Source organism: Triticum dicoccoides, chromosome 5A (genome assembly GCF_002162155.2).
Source record: "Triticum dicoccoides isolate Atlit2015 ecotype Zavitan chromosome 5A, WEW_v2.0, whole genome shotgun sequence".
NCBI lineage: Eukaryota > Viridiplantae > Streptophyta > Magnoliopsida > Poales > Poaceae > Triticum > Triticum dicoccoides.
Window position 1 is genome coordinate 526,218,950 of NC_041388.1, and position 18,548 is coordinate 526,237,497.

The 18,548-nt window shown below is 49.1% G+C and overlaps 3 protein-coding genes across 3 annotated transcripts; 2 read left to right on the forward strand and 1 right to left on the reverse strand.

The window, feature by feature from the left end:
* Positions 1-2,775: 2,775 nt before the first annotated feature.
* Positions 2,776-5,589, forward strand: LOC119302511 (alpha-L-fucosidase 1-like). Its single transcript, XM_037579544.1, has 3 exons — positions 2,776-3,336; positions 3,431-3,670; positions 4,619-5,589. Exons 1-3 carry the CDS (start codon positions 2,792-2,794, stop codon positions 5,280-5,282), a joined length of 1,449 nt encoding a protein of 482 aa, XP_037435441.1. The 5' UTR covers positions 2,776-2,791; the 3' UTR covers positions 5,283-5,589.
* A 1,737-nt stretch (positions 5,590-7,326) lies between these two features.
* Positions 7,327-11,416, forward strand: LOC119302510 (DEAD-box ATP-dependent RNA helicase 7-like). Its single transcript, XM_037579543.1, has 13 exons — positions 7,327-7,871; positions 8,325-8,459; positions 8,542-8,682; positions 8,772-8,883; positions 9,018-9,088; positions 9,180-9,334; positions 9,426-9,537; positions 9,801-9,902; positions 9,976-10,208; positions 10,303-10,399; positions 10,480-10,574; positions 10,658-10,791; positions 10,932-11,416. Exons 1-13 carry the CDS (start codon positions 7,368-7,370, stop codon positions 11,138-11,140), a joined length of 2,100 nt encoding a protein of 699 aa, XP_037435440.1. The 5' UTR covers positions 7,327-7,367; the 3' UTR covers positions 11,141-11,416.
* Positions 11,417-12,311: 895 nt separating this feature from the next.
* On the reverse strand, positions 12,312-14,268 carry LOC119302512 (putative alpha-L-fucosidase 1). Its single transcript, XM_037579545.1, has 3 exons — positions 13,520-14,268; positions 13,195-13,434; positions 12,312-13,107 (listed from the first exon to the last, which is right to left on the reverse strand). Exons 1-3 carry the CDS (start codon positions 14,071-14,073, stop codon positions 12,441-12,443), a joined length of 1,461 nt encoding a protein of 486 aa, XP_037435442.1. The 5' UTR covers positions 14,074-14,268; the 3' UTR covers positions 12,312-12,440.
* Between the last annotated feature and the right edge of the window lie 4,280 nt (positions 14,269-18,548).

Sequence of the window (18,548 nt, forward strand, 5' to 3'; positions counted from 1 at the left end):
TCTTAAGATCGTTTCATATATTAATTACATTACGTATACAAAAAGTTACATTCATATTGATTTTACTACGTAAAATTTAGTATAAGAAAAACAAAAATATGGGTCCTAAGTTTAGAAAATTTGCATTTATGTACATTTTACACTATGCTTTTATGTTTTGTAATTTTAGGTAACATAAAATATTTTTATGGCGATTATAATTTTCTTGTGTATTCTTTTTACGTATGAAATAAGACAAAATAAATATGGCGATTTTTCTTACGTTCTCTTTTTACGTATGGCGATTATAAATTTTTGAAACTTTTTAGTTTCAAAAAATTCTGAAAATAAATACACATATACCAAGATATATAACATACATGTGTGCAAATTTTCAGTTCCAAATACATCGAAATGTGAGCTGCACAAAAAAGGCAAATCTGGAGTCTTTAGCATATGTACTGTTCATCTATAAAGTCCATGCTTTTTGGTTTTTTGTACAGCTCGCAATTCAAAGTATTTCATCCTGAAATTTTTCACACATACACTTTACATCCTTGCATACATGTGTATTTTTTTCCAGAATTTTTTGAAACTGAAATTTATGAATTTTGAGTTATTCAAAATAAAGGGCTCCATGGAGCTCGGTCTCCAAAATTCCCTACTTTTTATATAGACAATGGTCTAAATTTTTTTTTCGAATACACGTCCAGCTTTACAATAAAACATCTATATACAGAACGTCTATAGTCTCTCTCCTAAATTTTAATATTATTTTGTAACTACCAATTCAGCAAATCCCTTTTCATATAACAGTAAATGTTCAAAATGCCAACAACGGCCCGCGCCTTCTCCATCTACTGCAAGCAGCCCCTGGGGTTGTCATCTGTCAAGCTTTTTCGTACTTCCTCCGTTCCACAATATAATGTATCCGTGCTTTTTGAGATTCAAATTTAACTGTAAAGTCCCGATTACGGAGGGAGCAAAAATTACATTAAATTTTTATTTTTATTATGAATTCAGTGATATAATTTTTTCTCCCGCTGTAATCTGTTTTGTTGGTTATATTTACGGTCAAATTTAAATTTCAGAAAGCATGGACGCACTACATTATGAAACGAAAAGAGTAGATAGCAACCGGTCGCCGTCGTATCCTTCTCATTCTTTTAATGCTTTTCAAAGAAACAGATGACATCTGGAACGACTTTGTAGTATGTACTTGGTGTACGGGACATACGGATTACTATCAACGAGAGCACCGCCCGGATTACAGCCAGCGGCGTCCAAGATAAACGTGTTCGGCTGCTGGTCGTGCAACGGAATGGATTCTGTCCTATGATTCCGTGGTCGGTGCATTAGGTGGCCGTTGGCGGTTGGCTGCATGATAGATGATCAGATTAATTGGAGCCTACCGCCGTTTAGAGCATTTATAATTGAATTTGGCAAATTCGAAGTTGCAGTTGGATATCTCATATTAAATTATCAAATTCATATAAAGACATGCAAACTAAAAAACCTACGTACTACATCGATCACCTAGCTACTTGTCGTCGGATATGTCGATAATCTTCGTGCCCGGCTCCGGCAGCATGGGCGACAAGCCGGCAGCTGCAGCTCCGGCTGCTTCGCTCCGGCCTCCTCCGCCTCTATCTCCATGTCGAGTTCGGCGAAAAGCGCGCCGGACTCCGCTTGCTTCCACCGGAGGAATGCCCGGTTGGCCTCCACATAGGTCTCATTCTGGATGGAGTCCAGAATGGCCTACTGTTCGGCCATCTCGTCGGACTGGGCGACGGTGAACCCCGCCTCCGTTTGCTCCATGTTGAAGCCCGGCAGCTCCGGCTCTTGCTGCTCCGCCTCCTCCATCTTCATTGGAGCCATCTCCTCCTCCTCCTCATCTTCCCCGGCAGCTCCTCCTCCTACTCCTTCGGCTCCCGTGAGTCCGGAGGCAGCCAGGTAGCGATGCGGGCGGCGCGCGCGGCTTGCCTCGCCTGTATCTCTTGCTGGATCTCGTGGCGACGCTTCGACGTCAGCATGGCGTAGTATAAGGATACGTTATCTTGCACCGGACCATGGCGGAGTGCCCGAGCATGGGCGGAGTGTCGGATCATGGGCAGAGCGCCAGAACGGGAGAGGGAGGAGGTGGATCAACACGGACTGGTGCGCAGAGAAGGGGAAATGGATGGGTTAGGGTTACGAGACGCCGACCAGGTTAAATAGCCGGATTTGGGTTTGGGCCGTGAGCCGGAGCGGCGCCAGGCGGCGTTCACAGCGCGACGACGGAAATGGCGTATGTCGGACTGCCGGGTTTTCGAACGTTTCCGCGTAGGATCCCGCTATCAGACCGACGTGACGGGCGTGCATTGGCGCGTATGAGCGTCCCATATCCGCTTCATATTTGGGCTGGATATGAAGTGCCGGTCAGCTCGAACGTTTGAGGTCCATTTAAAAAGCTCATCTGAGTTAAAAAAAAAGGTGTGTCTAGGGCACATCTAGATGTGCTTTAGTTATTGCACATCTAAGTGAGTGAATCAATCATAAAGAGAAAAGAAAAAAAAATATTCACACGAATCTCAATGTACGATCAATGACATATGACTTAGATGTGCAATACTTATGGCACATTAGATGTGCTTTAGCAAAACTGTTAAAAAACCCGTAACCGAACAGCGACCGGGCGGCCGCCCGGGCGAATCGGGTTTAAGGGCCGGGTGCAGTGTTCTTAGCTATAGCTTAGCTGCACCTGACCTGATCCCAGGCGTGGCCAGTATATATATCTCACCTGCACTCGACGAGCAACGAAGGGATCGGGGACATGGGAGGAGCTTCGCTGCTGCGTCTAGCGGCCGCCATGGTCCTCACCGGCTTGGTTTCTCCGCCTGTTGCAGTGGCGGCACGCGCGACGCCGCCACTGCCGGTGCTGCCGATCCCGACGGCGGCGCAGCTCGCGTGGCAGCGGCGGGAGGTGATCATGTTCTTCCACTTCGGGATGAACACGTTCACGAACTCCGAGCTGGGCACAGGGGAGGAGGACCCGGCCCTGTTCGGCCCCGCCGCGCTCAACGCCAGCCAGTGGATGGACGCGGCGGCCGCGGCAGGCGCGTCGCTCGCCATCCTGGTAGCCAAGCACCACGACGGCTTCTGCCTCTGGCCGTCCGCCTACACGGCCCACTCCGTGCGCGCCAGCGGCTGGCGCAGCGGCGCCGGCGACGTGGTGCGCGAGTTCGCCGCCGCGGCGCGCGCACGGGGCGTCGACGCCGGCCTCTACCTCTCGCCGTGGGACCTCCATGATCAGCGATACGGCCGCGAGGTCGCCTACAATGAGTACTACTTGGCGCAGCTCCACGAGCTCCTCACCGGGTCAGTGCCCTGAGCGCGTACGTGCACAGCACAGGTCGCATTCCATCCGACAGGTTTTCTCAATCTCAACCAGTACTCACGTCGTATTGAGTAGGTACGGGAGCTTGTCGGAGATCTGGTTCGACGGCCACAAGGACAAGAACGCGACGAACATGACGTACCACTTTCATGAGTGGTTTCAGATCGTGAGGCAGTTGCAGAGCTCTAGCATCATCTTCTCCGACTCCGGCCCCGACGTCCGGTGGGTCGGCAACGAGGACGGGTTCGTCGGAACCACGTGCTGGTCGACCGTCAACCGCTCCATGATAACGATCGGGGCGACCGGCATCGAGAAGTACATAGTAGCATGATATACTATCACGCATGCACGCTGCAAGGCCAAGCTAGACAGGAAACAAATAATCCTCTATTTCTCTCCTAAATTATGGCTCGGATTTTTAACCAGTAGACGCAGATTAGACTCGTTTAAACCTATATTAAGTTGTGCCTAAGTTACCATATCGTAACAGCATACATTCGGGTTTTTTAAATAAAAAATGCGGTTTGCTAAATATTAGGTGCCTGCAAAAAAAAATCTAGCGCCAGTCACTTTTTATTATAGCGAGAATGGTGTGAGGAGCACCAGCGACGAGCGTCGGGCACGGCGAGGCTGAGTCGTGTACTAGCGAGAGCCCCTGGAGCGAGTAAGAAACTTAACATGGGGTCGGAGGGTGCATGGGTTGTCGAGTCGTTCATCGAGACGGGCCTTAAGGATGGCCGGGCAGCCACTAGCATGGAGGTGCTGGGAGTGGGACATCGAAGGGAGGGCGGGGCGGCAAGGCCGCCGGCCGCGGGCAGCTACGTGAAGGAAGAAGATGAACAATGCTAGGCGGGCTTAGGGAGGAAGATGAATTGATGGATATTGATTTGATGGTCAGTAAAGAATTAAATAGTGCCTACAGAATTTCAAAATATACAAAACCACATTGTGTATTTGTACTATGTAATTAATGGCTTGATTGGGCCCAAGATTTCAGCAAAATTTCTGGAAATTCGATGGGTATCGAAATACTTGTAATCGTGAAATTTCGTGTCAGAGTCAACCTGATTTCAAACCATATTTTAATTAGTTCAAAAATTATAGGAGTAAGAGCTAACTGGATTTTGATAGATCGAGTTGCGAAAGGATTCTCGAGATATTGTACAGTACGAGATACTACTAACTGTTAGAGCATGAAGTTGGGTAGTCCAATTAGGCCTACTATTTTGGACTACTGAACCCTGATGGATTATGTGTGTGCAGCTATCTGAACAACGGCGACCCGTGGGGGACGGAGTGGGTGCCGCCGGAGTGCGACGTGACGATCCGTCCTGGCTGGTTCTGGCACAAGAACGAGACGGCCAAGACGCTGAGCCAGCTGCTCGATATATACTACACCTCGGTGGGCCGGAACTGCGTGCTGCTGTTGAACGCGCCGCCCAACACCACGGGCCTGGTGGAGGACGCCGACATCGCCAGGCTCCGCGAGTTCCGTGCCGCCGTGACGCGCATCTTCGGCACGGACCTCGCCGATGGCAGCACGGCGAGGGCCAGCAGCGAGCGCGGCAGCGGATTCGCGGCGGGCAATGTGCTGGACGGCCGGGACGACACGTACTGGGCGCCGACGGCGGAGGACGAGTACTGGGTCGAGCTGCGGCGGCCGGCGAGAGCGCGAGCGCGCGCGTTCAACGTGGTGAGGATACAGGAGCACGTGGCGCTGGGGCAGCGGGTGGAGCGGCACGAGGTGTACGTGGACGGCGTGGCCGTGGCCCGCGGCACGACGGTGGGGAGCAAGCGGCTGCACCGGCTGGTCGGACCCGTCGTTGGCCGGACGGTCAAGATATGGTTCGCCGCGCGCCGTGGGCCTCCGCTAGTGTCGGCGGTGGGCCTGCATCTCGACCCTTTCGAAGCCAATCGTGCGCGCTGATCGAGTGGCTGGAGCTGACTCGCTGCGCTGGCCGCTGGAGTTGAATCACAACCACCATGCAGAGCGATGTGCTACTGCTACGTACTAGTGTACTACTAGCATCGTCCCCAGCGCCGATTACAGGTGACCGGAGACCAAAGTTAATTTGCACTCTTGAAAATGCCTTTTCAATGGTCCGACGTTAGTCATCGCTGGACACCGCAGACGAGGTGATGGACCAGGCATGATATTTGTCTTTTATTACTTTGTACCAACAAAAATGAAAGCCAAACTCATCTGAGCTAGAAATTTGTTTCAGTTTATGGAAGATAGTCGTGTGTTTATTGGATGTTTGGTGGATTTTGAATTTTCAGATGTTCACCCTCAAAAAATATCTCAAAGATGTCTTGGGTGTTCGGGTGCTCCCCCTGAATTTCTCCAAAGGTCAACCACATTTGTCAAAACTCCTCTTTTTGAAAGGTCGTCTTCAAAGTATCGAAATGTTTGTGCACAAATAGTCGAAAGTTGTTAGTTTTGTCATTTGATTTCTTCTTCATTGGACCAGGAGATGTGAGCATAACGCTCACCAGCCACCAAAGGATGTGTGCATGGCAAATAACGGGACAGTCGGTGGTTCATATTGCTGATTGTCCACGGATGTACTCCATAAGTCCATATAGCATGCGAAGATTGTCAAAAGTAACCACTTCATGTGCTCGAATTTTAGTAGCCCAAAAAAGAGATATCCAATGTTATGGGAGTCTACTACAGGAAACAAAAAGGTGAAGCCGTCTTTTTACGTCTTGACTCCTCAAGCCATTATTGAACAATTTTTCGTCCTCACTTTGCGAGCTTACCACGAGAAAAAACTACAAACAGTTGAACTTGCACAATCTAGATTAACCTTGTAGGTTTTGAAAAGACGCATGAACCGCCAATCCCAATACATTGGGGACATACAATGGTTGAGCGTGTTCGGAGGCACACCCTTAAATATAGCCTATTCAACCGTTGCTTCATTGTTTCACAAAGAGAAAAAACCAAGTGCTTTGTTGTCATGTTGTCGGGGAATAGGACCGGTTTACCGAAAAAGAAAGCAAGAAGATTGGAAACACGTAAATAGTCACTGATGAAACCAAACTCGATTCTATACTTGCCGCCACCGATGTCTTTTGATGCTAGCAGAGGAGAAAAAGACGCGTTTCCTATTCGGCGGTTAACGCGTTGGATACTACTGTTTCTGTTAGCGAGTGCCAGTTGCTGGCGAGTGCGCATGCCGCATGGGATTAGTGCGTTAGGTGGGCCGGCCCATCTTGCTTTCCTTTTGAACGGCTTTAGGAAGCTTCCAGATGATCTTTTGTTTCTTTTCTTTGTTTCCCCTTTTCCTTTTCTCTTCTTAAATCGCAAGCATTTTCCAAATTCACAAACTTTGTTCAATTTGACAAACAATTTATAAATTCATGTTTTTTTTAAATTCTGTGAACTTTATCAAATCTATGAACTTCAAAGTCATGATTTTTTTTTCAATTTTGAGAACATTTTTAAAAATACATGAAGATTTTTAAAATACGTGAAATTTGGAAACATTTTTCAAATTTGTGAGTTTTTTTCAACTCCATGAACATGCGGTCGACTGGTCAATCATTGACTGGACGAATGTAGCAGTTGATGGGCCAGCCCACGGTAGTAGGAGCTCTGCAAAAAAAGATGACACTTACAGAAGGGGGTTCATGGCCTACTCGGCAATGGGGCCGATCGGGCCTGGGCTAAGCCAAACCTCTGTGTAATAAAGCCTGGCCCAGGAACCGCTCTAAGCACGAGACAGGTCCCACGCATTCCACGGTGGACGAATCACGAAACGCAACGGCCACGCTTGCCGCAAAATATCTCCACCGCTTGGCCGGTGGTGCCCCACCTGTCAGCACCTCCGGCACACAACCTGTGGCCCCACCAGTCAGCGACGCACAGCCTAGGGTTTCATCCCCATCGTCGTAACTACATAAACCTCTCGAGCCCGGACCTCTCTTCCCCCTCTTTTCCCGGCTGCGCATCCCTTGCCAGCCTCCCACCCTCCCCACCCCCGCCGCCGCCGCCCCCGCCCCGTCGATGCCTTCCATCGCCGCCATCCCCGAGCCCATGGCCGTCGACGACTCCGCCTCCAAGAAGGCCAAGCGCAAGCAGCTCAAGGCCGAGGCCGCGGCCGCGGCCGAGGCAGCCGCCGCCTCCTCCGGCAAGAAGGAGAAGAAGGAGAAGAAGGACAAGAAGCGGAAGACCAAGGAGCCGGCCTCCTCCGACGAGGAGGGCCGGAGCAGCACCAGCTCCGACTCGGACCGGGCGCCCTCCGCCAAGAAGGCTAAGAAGGAGAAGAAGGACAAAAAGGCCAAGGCCGAGCCGGCCGAGGAGCCGGCCAACGACGACGGGGAGCTCACCGCCAGCGGCGAGGAGGAGGAGCCCGCCGACCCCAACGCGCTCGCCAACTTCCGGATTTCCGACAAGCTCAAGGACAAGCTCAAGTCCAAGGGCATCAACGCGCTCTTCCCCATCCAGGCCACCACCTTCGCCCTCGTCCTCGATGGCAACGACCTCGTCGGCCGCGCGCGCACCGGACAGGTGACTGTTCACCCCTTCTCTGTCTCATTTGATTGGTTGATTTGTCATGTAGTAGGAACTGGTTGGCTGGGTTGTAGTTTCACCTGTGTTTAGATTTAGTGACAAGCGTGCTTCGCGAATTTGACACGATCAATCCCATAATTTTAAAGAGAATAAATCTTTAATTTATTACCATGATCATTGTCAGAATTCCATGGATTATAAGAGAAGGGTTGTTCCTGTCTCGGAATTGCACGCCCTTTGTTCACATGGGACATTTTTATGTAGTTATACAGATAATAGGAAAGTGTTAATATTTAACAGGCCATAAGGTCTGTGCAACATCGCTTGTAGTTATCGTTCTTGGTGTCCTGACCATAAAAACAACCATTTTGGGGGCCTAGGCATGAAGATCAGTTTGTGTTTGTGATTGTGTGATGTCAACTGAAAACATTTTGTTCATTTTAATTGTAGGGCAAAACGCTGGCTTTTGTTCTACCCATATTGGAATCATTGGTTAATGGGCCACGCCAGGCAACGAGAAGGACTGATTACGGAAGGCCTCCAAGTGTTTTGGTTCTGCTACCAACCAGAGAGCTGGCCAATCAGGTATGAATTACCGTCTGATTCTCAAGAAAGATGGATCGTTCCTCTAAATCCTCTGTGATCTGACATTCCCAACAAATTTCAGGTGCATGCAGACTTCGAGTTTTATGGTGGAACGTTTGGGCTTTCTACATGCTGTGCTTATGGAGGTTCCCCCTACCGTCCTCAAGAGAATGCACTGAGACAGGGGGTCGACATTGTTGTTGGGACTCCTGGCCGTGTCAAGGTATTTCCCCCCTCTGTTTATCCTGGTTCATTTGCTCTATAGCTCTCTTAATTTTGTTCTAATACTCGCTGCATCACTTTCTTGCCCAGGATCTTATTGAAAAGCAAAAACTAAACTTGTGGTGTTTGAAATTCCGTGTCCTTGATGAGGCTGATGAAATGCTTAACATGGGGTTTAAGGACGATGTTGAGCTTATTCTTGGTATGTCTACATCCTTGTTATACTAGATGTTCATTCTACAAAGTTGTCTGTATGGTGTTACACAAGTGAATACATGACTTTGCATGCAACTTACTTGCCCAACTTAACCCAAATTCCTTTACTGTTTTAAACAGGCAAGGTTGAAGATGTTACAAAAGTACAGACACTTCTTTTCAGTGCTACTCTACCGGAGTGGGTAAAAAAGGTATGAACCACTTTGGCCAGATATGTTTCTTCTATTGATAATCTTCTTTTTGACAAGCATGTGAACTGACTATACTGTGGAATGATTGTAGCTCTCAATGAGCTTTCTGAAAGCTGACAGGAAGACAGTTGATCTTGTTGGCAACGAGAAAATGAAAGCTAGTGCGTCTGTTAAGCATCTTGCTCTTCCTTGCAACAAGGCTGCAAGGTCACAGATTATTCCAGACATCATAAAATGCTACAGCCAGTATGTATTTCTACCAAATGATCATCCTGTTGGCAGATAGACTAATGCAATTCTCACAAGTTCTTACTGTATATTTAATCTTTGCTTTCAGTGGAGGGCGGACCATTATTTTCACTGAGACAAAAGAATCTGCATCTGAGCTCTCTAGTTTGATTCCTGGATCCCGTGCCCTGCATGGAGATATCGCACAAGCTCAACGTGAGGTAAGTGATACTGTTTTGACCATGCTTGTGCCCGATGTGATTGAAGTGAACGTGCTGTTCTCTCTGCAATTATTTTTGTAACCAATACATTTATATTGAGCTCTATGAGAATATATCATTTATGTTATATATGCTAGTTGACTTGGATATTATAGTATTTCAGAGTCCTGATTCTAGTAGTTTGCTTGTTCATCCATTTGTAATATGATTATAACTGCCAAACACATCAATTGAAGTGTACTGATTACCGGATGGTTATGCAGGTCGTCATTGCTGGATTTAGGAGTGGGAAGTTCCTCGTTTTAGTTGCTACAAATGTGGCAGCAAGAGGCCTTGACATTAATGATGTGCAGCTTATCATTCAGGTATGCCAATAACTGTAGTTGATTAACTTATCTGATAATTAGCTCCCTCACTGATCATATTCCAAATCTCTAGTGTGAACCTCCACGCGATGTTGAAGCCTACATACATCGGTCAGGTCGGACAGGGAGGGCTGGCAATACTGGCATTGCAGTCATGCTTTTTGAGCCCAGATATAAATTCGGTGTGACCAGAATAGAGAGGGAGTCTGGGGTGAAGTTTGAACATATATCTGCACCGCAGCCTACTGACGTGGCGCAATCTGCTGGCAATGAAGCAGCAGAGGCCATTGCAAGTGTGTCTGACAGGTAATGTATCATAACTAATTATAATATCTGGGACTAAACAGATTCCGTGTTACATTGAATTGTGCCATTAACTATGTGGGTGGATACATTGCAGTGTTATTCCTGTTTTCCGGCAACAAGCAGAGGAGCTGCTAAGCAACTCCAGCATGTCTGCAGTGGATCTACTAGCCAAAGCACTTGCAAAGGCAGTAGTAAGTCTGTTTGTAGTTCTATATTTGTTCTGATCATACTGGCTGTTAATGGGGTAATTAACAGAATGTACTTCTCTTAGGGCTACACTGACATAAAGAAGAGATCTTTGCTTTCATCTATGGAGAACCATACTACACTACACCTTCAAACTGGCCGACCGTTGTACACACCATCGTGAGTAACAGCTGCGCGTGCTGGTTTAGTGTCTTGTGTCTTGTTGGATGTTGGATTGATTCGAAAATGTATCTTGTGTGCAGGTTTGTTATTAGTACATTGAAAAGGTTCATGCCAGAAGATAGACTCTCAAGTTTACATGGTATAACCCTGACCACTGATGGGACAAGTGCTGTATTTGATGTTCCTTCAGCAGAGGTTCAAGACTACATTCAAGGTATATACGCTTTCTGTACTGTTTCACTTGTACAACTGTGATTTATATTTGACTGAATTTACATTTCAATGCATTTCACCTCTTTGTGCATTGGGTATTACAACCTCGCCTGCTAAAAAACTCTTGATGATTCCCTGCAGGCGCGGAGAACGTGGCCGGGGTGACAATTGATGAAGTGAAGCAACTGCCAGCCTTGCAAGAGAGGGAGCAGTCAAAGGGTAACTTCGGCGGGTCGAGGTTTGGCGGCCGTGGAGGCGGTGGAAGGAGGTTCGGTGGTGGCGGAGGTGGACGATTCGGTGGTGGCGGAAGAGGCAGGGGAGGCGGCGGTGGCAGGTTTAACAGGAGGTGAAGACCTAAAAACAGTATAATCTATTTTTGACGGGAGTTTGAGAGATGAAAGAAGGCACAGGGAATCGTCAAAGTTTTGACTGCGCCGTGTATCGGGTTTTTTGTTTTTACGTATTTGTTAAGTGTTCTGTCCCCCCAGATTATGACGATCAAGTTTGCCAACGGAAGGGTGTAAAATATTGATCTGATACTGATACTCAACCACTGTTATGAACGAATGAAGCTATGTGTGTTGTTTTGAGACAAACAGCTTTAGTAATCAGCTCTTGCAAATCTATTTTTTGGTTGCTACTCTGTCTCCTGAAGTCCTGATATTCAGATGGAGCAAGTGATATACTCCCTCGGTCTTATAATGTGTAAGACGCTTTTTGACACTAGTGTAGATTTACTCATTTTGCTTCGTATGTAGTCCCTTATTGCAATTTAGGAATGGAGGAAGTAGTTGCTCATAGTAACAATCATGTAACGTGATTCAACATAATTAATTGTTTGGATCCATATAAAAAACGGTTTCGCTAAGCAAGTTCGAAACCTAACGGCATGGTTGTCGGAGTTGTTCACTGGGATGAGGCTTAGAGAGGGCTTAGAGAGGGCGGCGGTTGATGAAGGGCGAGGCGACAAGGAGGCTATAGCAGTCGGCCACGAGGACGAAGGCAGGTGGTTAGGGCTGGGTATGTGGCGAGGAAGGAGGAACCGTTGTGGCAGAGGAGGAAGTAGATATGGGAGAAAGAAAATGAACGGGTAGCGGTGCGATTCTGACCGTTGGATCTTGATCCGATGGCCAGAATAGAAGTGACAGGCACGAATGATCTTTTTCAGGTACGTGCTTCCAGAAAAGAATGTTTGAAGTTGTGAATTTTGATCATATTTAACCGAAGGAATGAGAAGGATGTGGCTCTGTGTCATCATCGTATCGGTTACTTTTCTCTGCAATGCCGAACCGTGTATAAGTGGGAGCCAACAACAAAAGGAGGGGGTCGCCGAGTTTTTCATCGCTACAGGGCTTAGAGGGATGGTTGTGGCGGTGGTTAGCACGGTGATGGGCGAAGATCGAGGGAAGCGTGGTACGGTAGATGGTTAGGGCTGTAGGCCGCGAGGAAGGAGGAACTGCGCGGGGAGGAGGAAGAATATGAACAGGTGGCGGCAATAGAAGTCACCGACACGAATTGTCCTTTTGAGGTACCTGACCTAGGTGCTTCCAAGAAAAAAGTTGCTTTGTGTCACTAATATCGTATCGATGGTTCGCCGAACTGACACATGACGCAACAACAAATTATTTGGCGCACGCGCGGGACGGCCCGTCACATGACGTCGGTTGCGTAGGGGTCGAGGTGGAGGCCCACCGCCGACACCAGCGGCGGCCCGCGCCGCGCCGCGAACCATATCCTCACCGTCCGCCCGGCGACGGGGCAGGCCAGCCGGTGCAGCCGCTTGTGGCCCACCGTGGTGCCGCGGGCCACGGCCACGCCGTCCACGTACACCTCGTGCCGCTCCACCCGCTGCCCCAGCGCCACGTGCTCCTGCACCCGCACCACGTTGAACGCCCGCGCCCCCGCCGGCCGCCGCAGCTCGATCCAGTACCCGTTCCGCCACCCGTCCTCCGCCGTCGGCGCCCAGTACGTCTCCTCGCGCCCGTCCAGCACCTTCCCCGCCTCGAATCCGCCGCCGCGCTCGCTGCTGGCCCGCGCCCTGCTGCCCTCGGCCAGGTCCGTGCCGAAGATGCGCCTCACGGCGGCGCCGAACTCGCGCAGCCTGGCCATGTCGGCGCCGTCGATGAGGCCCGTGGCGTTGGGCGGCGCGTTCAGCAGCAGCACGCAGTTGCGGCCCACCGAGTTGTAGTAGATGTTGAGCAGCTGGCTCAGCGGCTTGGCCGTCTCGTTCCGGTGCCAGAACCAGCCCGGCCGGATCGACACGTCGCACTCCGGCGGCACCCACTCCGTGCCCCGCGGATCGCCCTCGTTCAGGTACCTGACAATCCGCTGTCAGTCAACAACAGAAGAGAGCAATTCTTTTGGTGGTGGTATCACGTTGTATGTATGTGTGTGCGCTACGTACTTCTCGATGCCGGCGCTGCCGATGGTTATGGAGGATCGGTTGACGGCGGACCAGCAGGTGGTGCCGGCGAAGCCGTTCTCGTCGCCGACCCACCGGATGTCGGGGCCGGCGTCGGAGAAGATGTTGATGGAGCCCTGCAGCTGCCTCACGGTGTCGAACCACTCCTGGAAATGGTACGTCATCTTGGTCGCGTTCGTCCCCTTGTTGCCGTCGAACCAGATCTCCCACACCTTCCCGTACCTACACATGCAACAATGATATGTCAGCAATGGCCGGCCGGGCCGACGATGTGTGGATGCACGTGCAAGCGCGTTCAGGCACTGACCGGGTGAGGAGCTCGTGGAGCTGGGCCATGTAGTACTCGTTGTACGCGACCTCTTGGCCGTAGCGGCGGTCGTGGAGGTCCCACGGCGAGAGGTAGAGGCCGGCGTCGACGCCCCGTGCGCGGGCCGCGGCCGTGAACTCACCGACGACGTCGCCGTTGCCGGCGTGCCAGGGGCTGGCGCGCACGGAGTGGGCGGTGTAGGCGGACGGCCAGAGGCAGAAGCCGTCGTGGTGCTTGGCGACGAGGATGGCGAGCGAGGCGCCGGCGGCCGCCGCCGCGTCCATCCACTGGTTGGCGTTGAGCGCGGCCGGGGCGAAGAGGGCCGGGTCCTCGGCCCCCGTGCCCCGCTCCACGTCCGTGAAGGTGTTCATCCCGAAGTGGAAGAACATGATGACCTCGCGCCGCTGCCACGCCAGCTGCGCCGCCGTCGGGATGGGCAGCACCGGCAGCGGCGGCGGCACGCTCGTTCCAGTCGCCGCCGACGCCGACACCAGGCCGGCGGCGAACACCAGGCAGTAGTAGCACAGCAGCGACATCGACGGACCTCCCCCCATGCCGTCTTTCTCTCCCTCCCCGGTGTCCACTGTCCCGTCCTACTCCTACATATACTGCCAACGCCGCGGGCTGTAACGGACGGGGGACTCCGGCGACGGGAGAGGGAGAAACGTGACACGGCGAATGCGGACACGCCAGTGGCGCGTGTGAACCTGAGCGAGTGAGGTTGGATTTTTACCCGAGTTTCAGTGGCTACGTACGCGCCCCGATCGACCCGGTACCCGACACCCTGATCGATCGCGCTCGATCCGGGTATCCAGTCCGTGTTACGGGACGAGGACGATCGGTCGGTCGCGCTGGGGCTCAGTAACTTGAGTTGCTTTCAGTGGGTGGCCGGCCGGTCCGATAATGCACAGGCCTGCATGCCGGCTGCCATTCTCGGCATCTTGCGGCAGGACGGGAATATTTGCTGCTGGAAGAAGCGCTCGGGAGGATGGGCCTGAAGCTCCAGAACGCTCCAAGTCGGCAAGGCAACCCTGCCCTGGCTTGGCTTGCTGTCGCTGGTCTGGAAGAAGATGCCATTTGTCGCCGCCACCAGGGCCGGGACAAGTGAACAACCATGGCGGCCGCCACAGGACACAGGACCATGGATGCACGTGAATCGGTCTCTTCAAGCAGCACCCACGGGCACGATCGGCAGCGCGAGCGCGGAGCACGCTGGCTTTGGACGTAGCTGCGCTGCTGCCGCCGGAAGGGAGCGCGAGCGAGGTTGTAGCGTCGCTTTTGTTGTCGCTGTCCCAACCCCCGCGTGCTCGACGTTTCTCCGGGAACTCTAGCGCCGGAAAGCGCGGCGCACGCCGCGCCCGTGGTGGTAATGACCGTTTAAATATTTGGCGAGGAAGATGATATTGCAAATAACAAAGCATCAAGTTGCACAAATCACAACACACCGAAGTGGCAATATGACAGAGGAGACATTTTTAGGGAACTGGCCAATATTTGGCAAGTTGAGGAGATTAAAGCTAGACAAAAATCTAGAGAAAGAGATATTGTAGAAGGTGATAGGAACACAACATACTTCAATGTTGTGGCAAACCAGACAAGGAGGAAAAAGACTATTCATGTGTTAGACGGGGCTGAAGACCCCACCTTTGACCCTGCTGGGATGCAAAAAATTGCAGTAGAGTAAAACTTTTTGAATGGGAACCCAGACCAGACATTAACCTGAGAGATGATTTTTTTTAGGAAGGTGAGAAAGTGACTAGTCTGAAAAGAGTAGTCTAGAAGCTAAATTTTCTAAGAAAGAAATTAGAGAGGCAGTATTTGGCTCTTACTCTGATGGAGCACCATGCCCAGATGGGCTGCCTTTCATGTTCTTCCAGGAGTACCGGGAGATAACTAAATATGATTTAATTAGGCTCTTTGATACTTGGTTTGAGGGTGATCTAGGTATTTTTAGACTTAATTTTCCTATGATCACACTAATTCCAAAGGAAGATGAGGCCAAGACCATGAACAAATTTAGGCCCATCAGCCTCCTGAATTGTAGTTTTAAGATTTTTTCTAAGGTACTCACTAACAGACTAGCAGTGATAATTGGGGGATTGGTTTATGGGTGCCAATCTGCCTTTATTAGAGGGAGATTTATTCTTGAAAGTGTAGTTACTCCTCATGAGATTATACATGAAGTCCGTTCCTCAGGGAAATAGGGCCTGGTTCTTAAACTAGATTATGAAAAAGCATACGACAAGGTCAACTTAGATTTTGTCTATGAGGTTTTAAAACTGGGTTAAGAGTCTAACTGAGAATGGCTCTGTAGGAGTCAAGCTGAATGGGATGGAGAGTGATTTCTTCATCACAGGGAAGGGGCTGAGGCAAGGAGATCCGTTTTCCCCTCTCCTGTTTAACCTGGTAGTTGATGCCTTTTCCAGGATGTTGGTTAAAGGTAGTAGAGCTGGGCTAGTAAAAGGTTTGTGTCCTGATATGGTCGAGGGAGGGGTGATGTGTCTGTAGTATGCTGCTACCTCTTGATCACTGCGTTAGTTTTCCCTTGAAGAGGAAAGGGTGATGCAACAAAGTAGCGTAAGTATTTCCCTCAGTTTTTGAAAACCAAGGTATCAATCCAGTAGGAGGCCACACGCAAGTCCCTCGTACCTACACAAACAAATAAGAACCTCGCAACCAACGCGATAAAGGGTTGTCAATCCCTTCACGGTCACTTACGAGAGTGAGATCTGATAGAGATGATAAGATAATATTTTTGGTATTTTTATGATAAAGATTAAAAGTAAAGATTGCAAAATAAAATAGATTGAAAACTTATATGATAAAAGATAGACCCGGGGGCCATATGTTTCACTAGTGGCTTCTCTCAAGATAGTATAAGTATTACGGTGAGTGAACAAATTACTGTCGAGCAATTGATAGAAAAGCGAATAATTATGAGAATATTTAGGCATGATCATGTATATAGGCAGCACGTCCGTGAAAAGTAGACCGACTCCTGCCTGCATCTACTACTATTACTCCACACATCGACCGCTATCCAACATGCATCTAGAGTATTAAGTTCATAAGAACAGAGTAACGCATTAGGTGAGATGACATGATGTAGAGGGATAAACTCAAGCAATACGATATAAACCACATCTTTTTATCCTCGATGACAACAATACAATACGTGTCGTTTGCCTTTCTGTCACTGGGATCGAGCACTGCAAGATTGAACCCAAAGCTAAGCACTTCTCCCGTTGCAAGAAAGATCAATCTAGTAGGCCAAACCAAACTGATAATTCGAAGAGACTTGCAAAGATAACCAATCATACATAAAAGATTTCAGAGAAGAATAAAATGTTGTTCATAGATAGACTTGATCACAAACCCGCAATTCATCGGATCTCGACAAACACACCGCAAAAAGAGTTACATCAAATAGATCTCCAAGAAGTTCGAGGAGAACTTTGTATTGAGATTCAAAGAGAGAGAAGAAGCCAACTAGCTAATAACTATGGACCCGAAGGTCTGAAGTAAACTACTCACACATCATCGGAGGGGCCATGGAGTTGAGGTAGAGGCCCTCCGGCGGAGCTCCGAAAAAGGCCCCAAGATGGGATCTCTTGGGTACAGAAGGTTGCGGCGGTGTAAATAGGGTTTCGTGGTGCTCCTGGATGTTTTCAGGGTATATGAGTATATATAGGAGGAAGAAGTAGGTCGGTTGAGCCACAAGGGGCCCACGAGGGGGGAGGGCGCCCCCCTGCCTTGTGGACTCCTCATTTGTTTCTTGACGTCCACTCCAAGTCCTCTGGATCACGTTTGTTGCAAAAATAACTCTCCCAAAGGTTTCATTACGTTTGGATTCCGTTTGATATTCCTTTTCTGCGAAACACTGAAATAGGCAAAAACCGCAATTTTCATTGGGCCTTGGGTTAATAGGTTAGTCCCAAAAATAATATACAAGTGTAAAATAAAGCCCATTAACATCCAAAACAGATAATATAATAGCATGGAACAATAAAAAATTATAGACGTTACTCTTTATTCCTTCAGCTGGATCCCAGGGCAACTTTGAACCTCAAATGGATCCTCACCTGCTTTGAGCAAGTCTCCGGATGAGAATCAATTTCCATAAGACTGCACTTACTCCCATTAATACAGGATCGGAAGATATGGTGCCTTTATTGATATATTTCAATGTGTGGCTGGTGATTTCCATATTAAGTATTTGGGCATACCATTGCATTATAGTAAGCTAAGTCGAGAGGATCTGCAATTCCTGATAGACAAGATACTAGCTAGGATTGCTGGCTGGAGGGGGAAGCTTCTCTCCTATTTAGGGAAGATTACCTTGATTAAATCCTACCTGGCTAGTATCCCATTATACTTTCTGTCTTTCATTAAGTTTCCTAAATGGGCTATCCAGCTAATCAACTCACATATGGCAAGGTGTCTGTGGAGTGATAGTGAAGGGAATGATAAAATCCATTTAGCAAACTAGCCTTCCATTTGTATGAGGAAGGAGTTTGGAGGGATGGGGGTTCTTAATTTACAAGATATGATCATTTGCCTGATTGGAGCATGGGTTAAAAGATACATAGCAGGGGAAGGGACTCTCTGGAGGAGAGTGATAGACAACAAGTACAACACTAGGAGTCCTAATATACTTTGTTGTCATGATAACAATGCCTCTCAATTCTGGAAAGGGGTCCAGTGGGCCATGCAGGCGGTTAGAGTGGGCTATAAATGGTCGGTTGATACGTCCATTTTGCATCATGTTTTCTTACTGTTATTTATAATGTTTTTATCCATAATAATGCTTTTTGGAGTAATTCTAATGCCTTTTCTCTCATAATTTGCAAGGAACACACCAAGAGGGAGAATTCCGGTAGCTGAAAATCTGGACCTGGAAAAGCTACGTCAGGCCACCTATTATGCACAACTCCAAATGAGCTAAAACTTCACGGAGTCATGGATTATTTAAGAAATATTGGAGCCAATAAACACCAGAGGGGGGCCACCAGGTGGGCACAACCCACCT

What these genes read in the sequence shown, in the direction of transcription:
- LOC119302512 (XM_037579545.1), bottom strand. Translation starts at nt 14,073, where the DNA reads ATGGGGGGAGGTCCGTCGATGTCGCTGCTGTGCTACTACTGCCTGGTG. An exon ending in CTCCACGAGCTCCTCACCCG is followed by an intron (nt 13,435 to 13,519) that starts GTCAGTGCCTGA and finishes TTGCATGTGTAG; the next exon opens with GTACGGGAAGGTGTGGGAGA. An exon ending in GGCAGCGCCGGCATCGAGAA is followed by an intron (nt 13,108 to 13,194) that starts GTACGTAGCGCA and finishes GCGGATTGTCAG; the next exon opens with GTACCTGAACGAGGGCGATC.
- LOC119302510 (XM_037579543.1), top strand. Translation starts at nt 7,368, where the DNA reads ATGCCTTCCATCGCCGCCATCCCCGAGCCCATGGCCGTCGACGACTCC. An exon ending in GGACTCCTGGCCGTGTCAAG is followed by an intron (nt 8,683 to 8,771) that starts GTATTTCCCCCC and finishes TTTCTTGCCCAG; the next exon opens with GATCTTATTGAAAAGCAAAA. An exon ending in AAGCACTTGCAAAGGCAGTA is followed by an intron (nt 10,400 to 10,479) that starts GTAAGTCTGTTT and finishes TACTTCTCTTAG; the next exon opens with GGCTACACTGACATAAAGAA.
- LOC119302511 (XM_037579544.1), top strand. Translation starts at nt 2,792, where the DNA reads ATGGGAGGAGCTTCGCTGCTGCGTCTAGCGGCCGCCATGGTCCTCACC. An exon ending in CTCCACGAGCTCCTCACCGG is followed by an intron (nt 3,337 to 3,430) that starts GTCAGTGCCCTG and finishes CGTATTGAGTAG; the next exon opens with GTACGGGAGCTTGTCGGAGA. An exon ending in GGGGCGACCGGCATCGAGAA is followed by an intron (nt 3,671 to 4,618) that starts GTACATAGTAGC and finishes ATGTGTGTGCAG; the next exon opens with CTATCTGAACAACGGCGACC.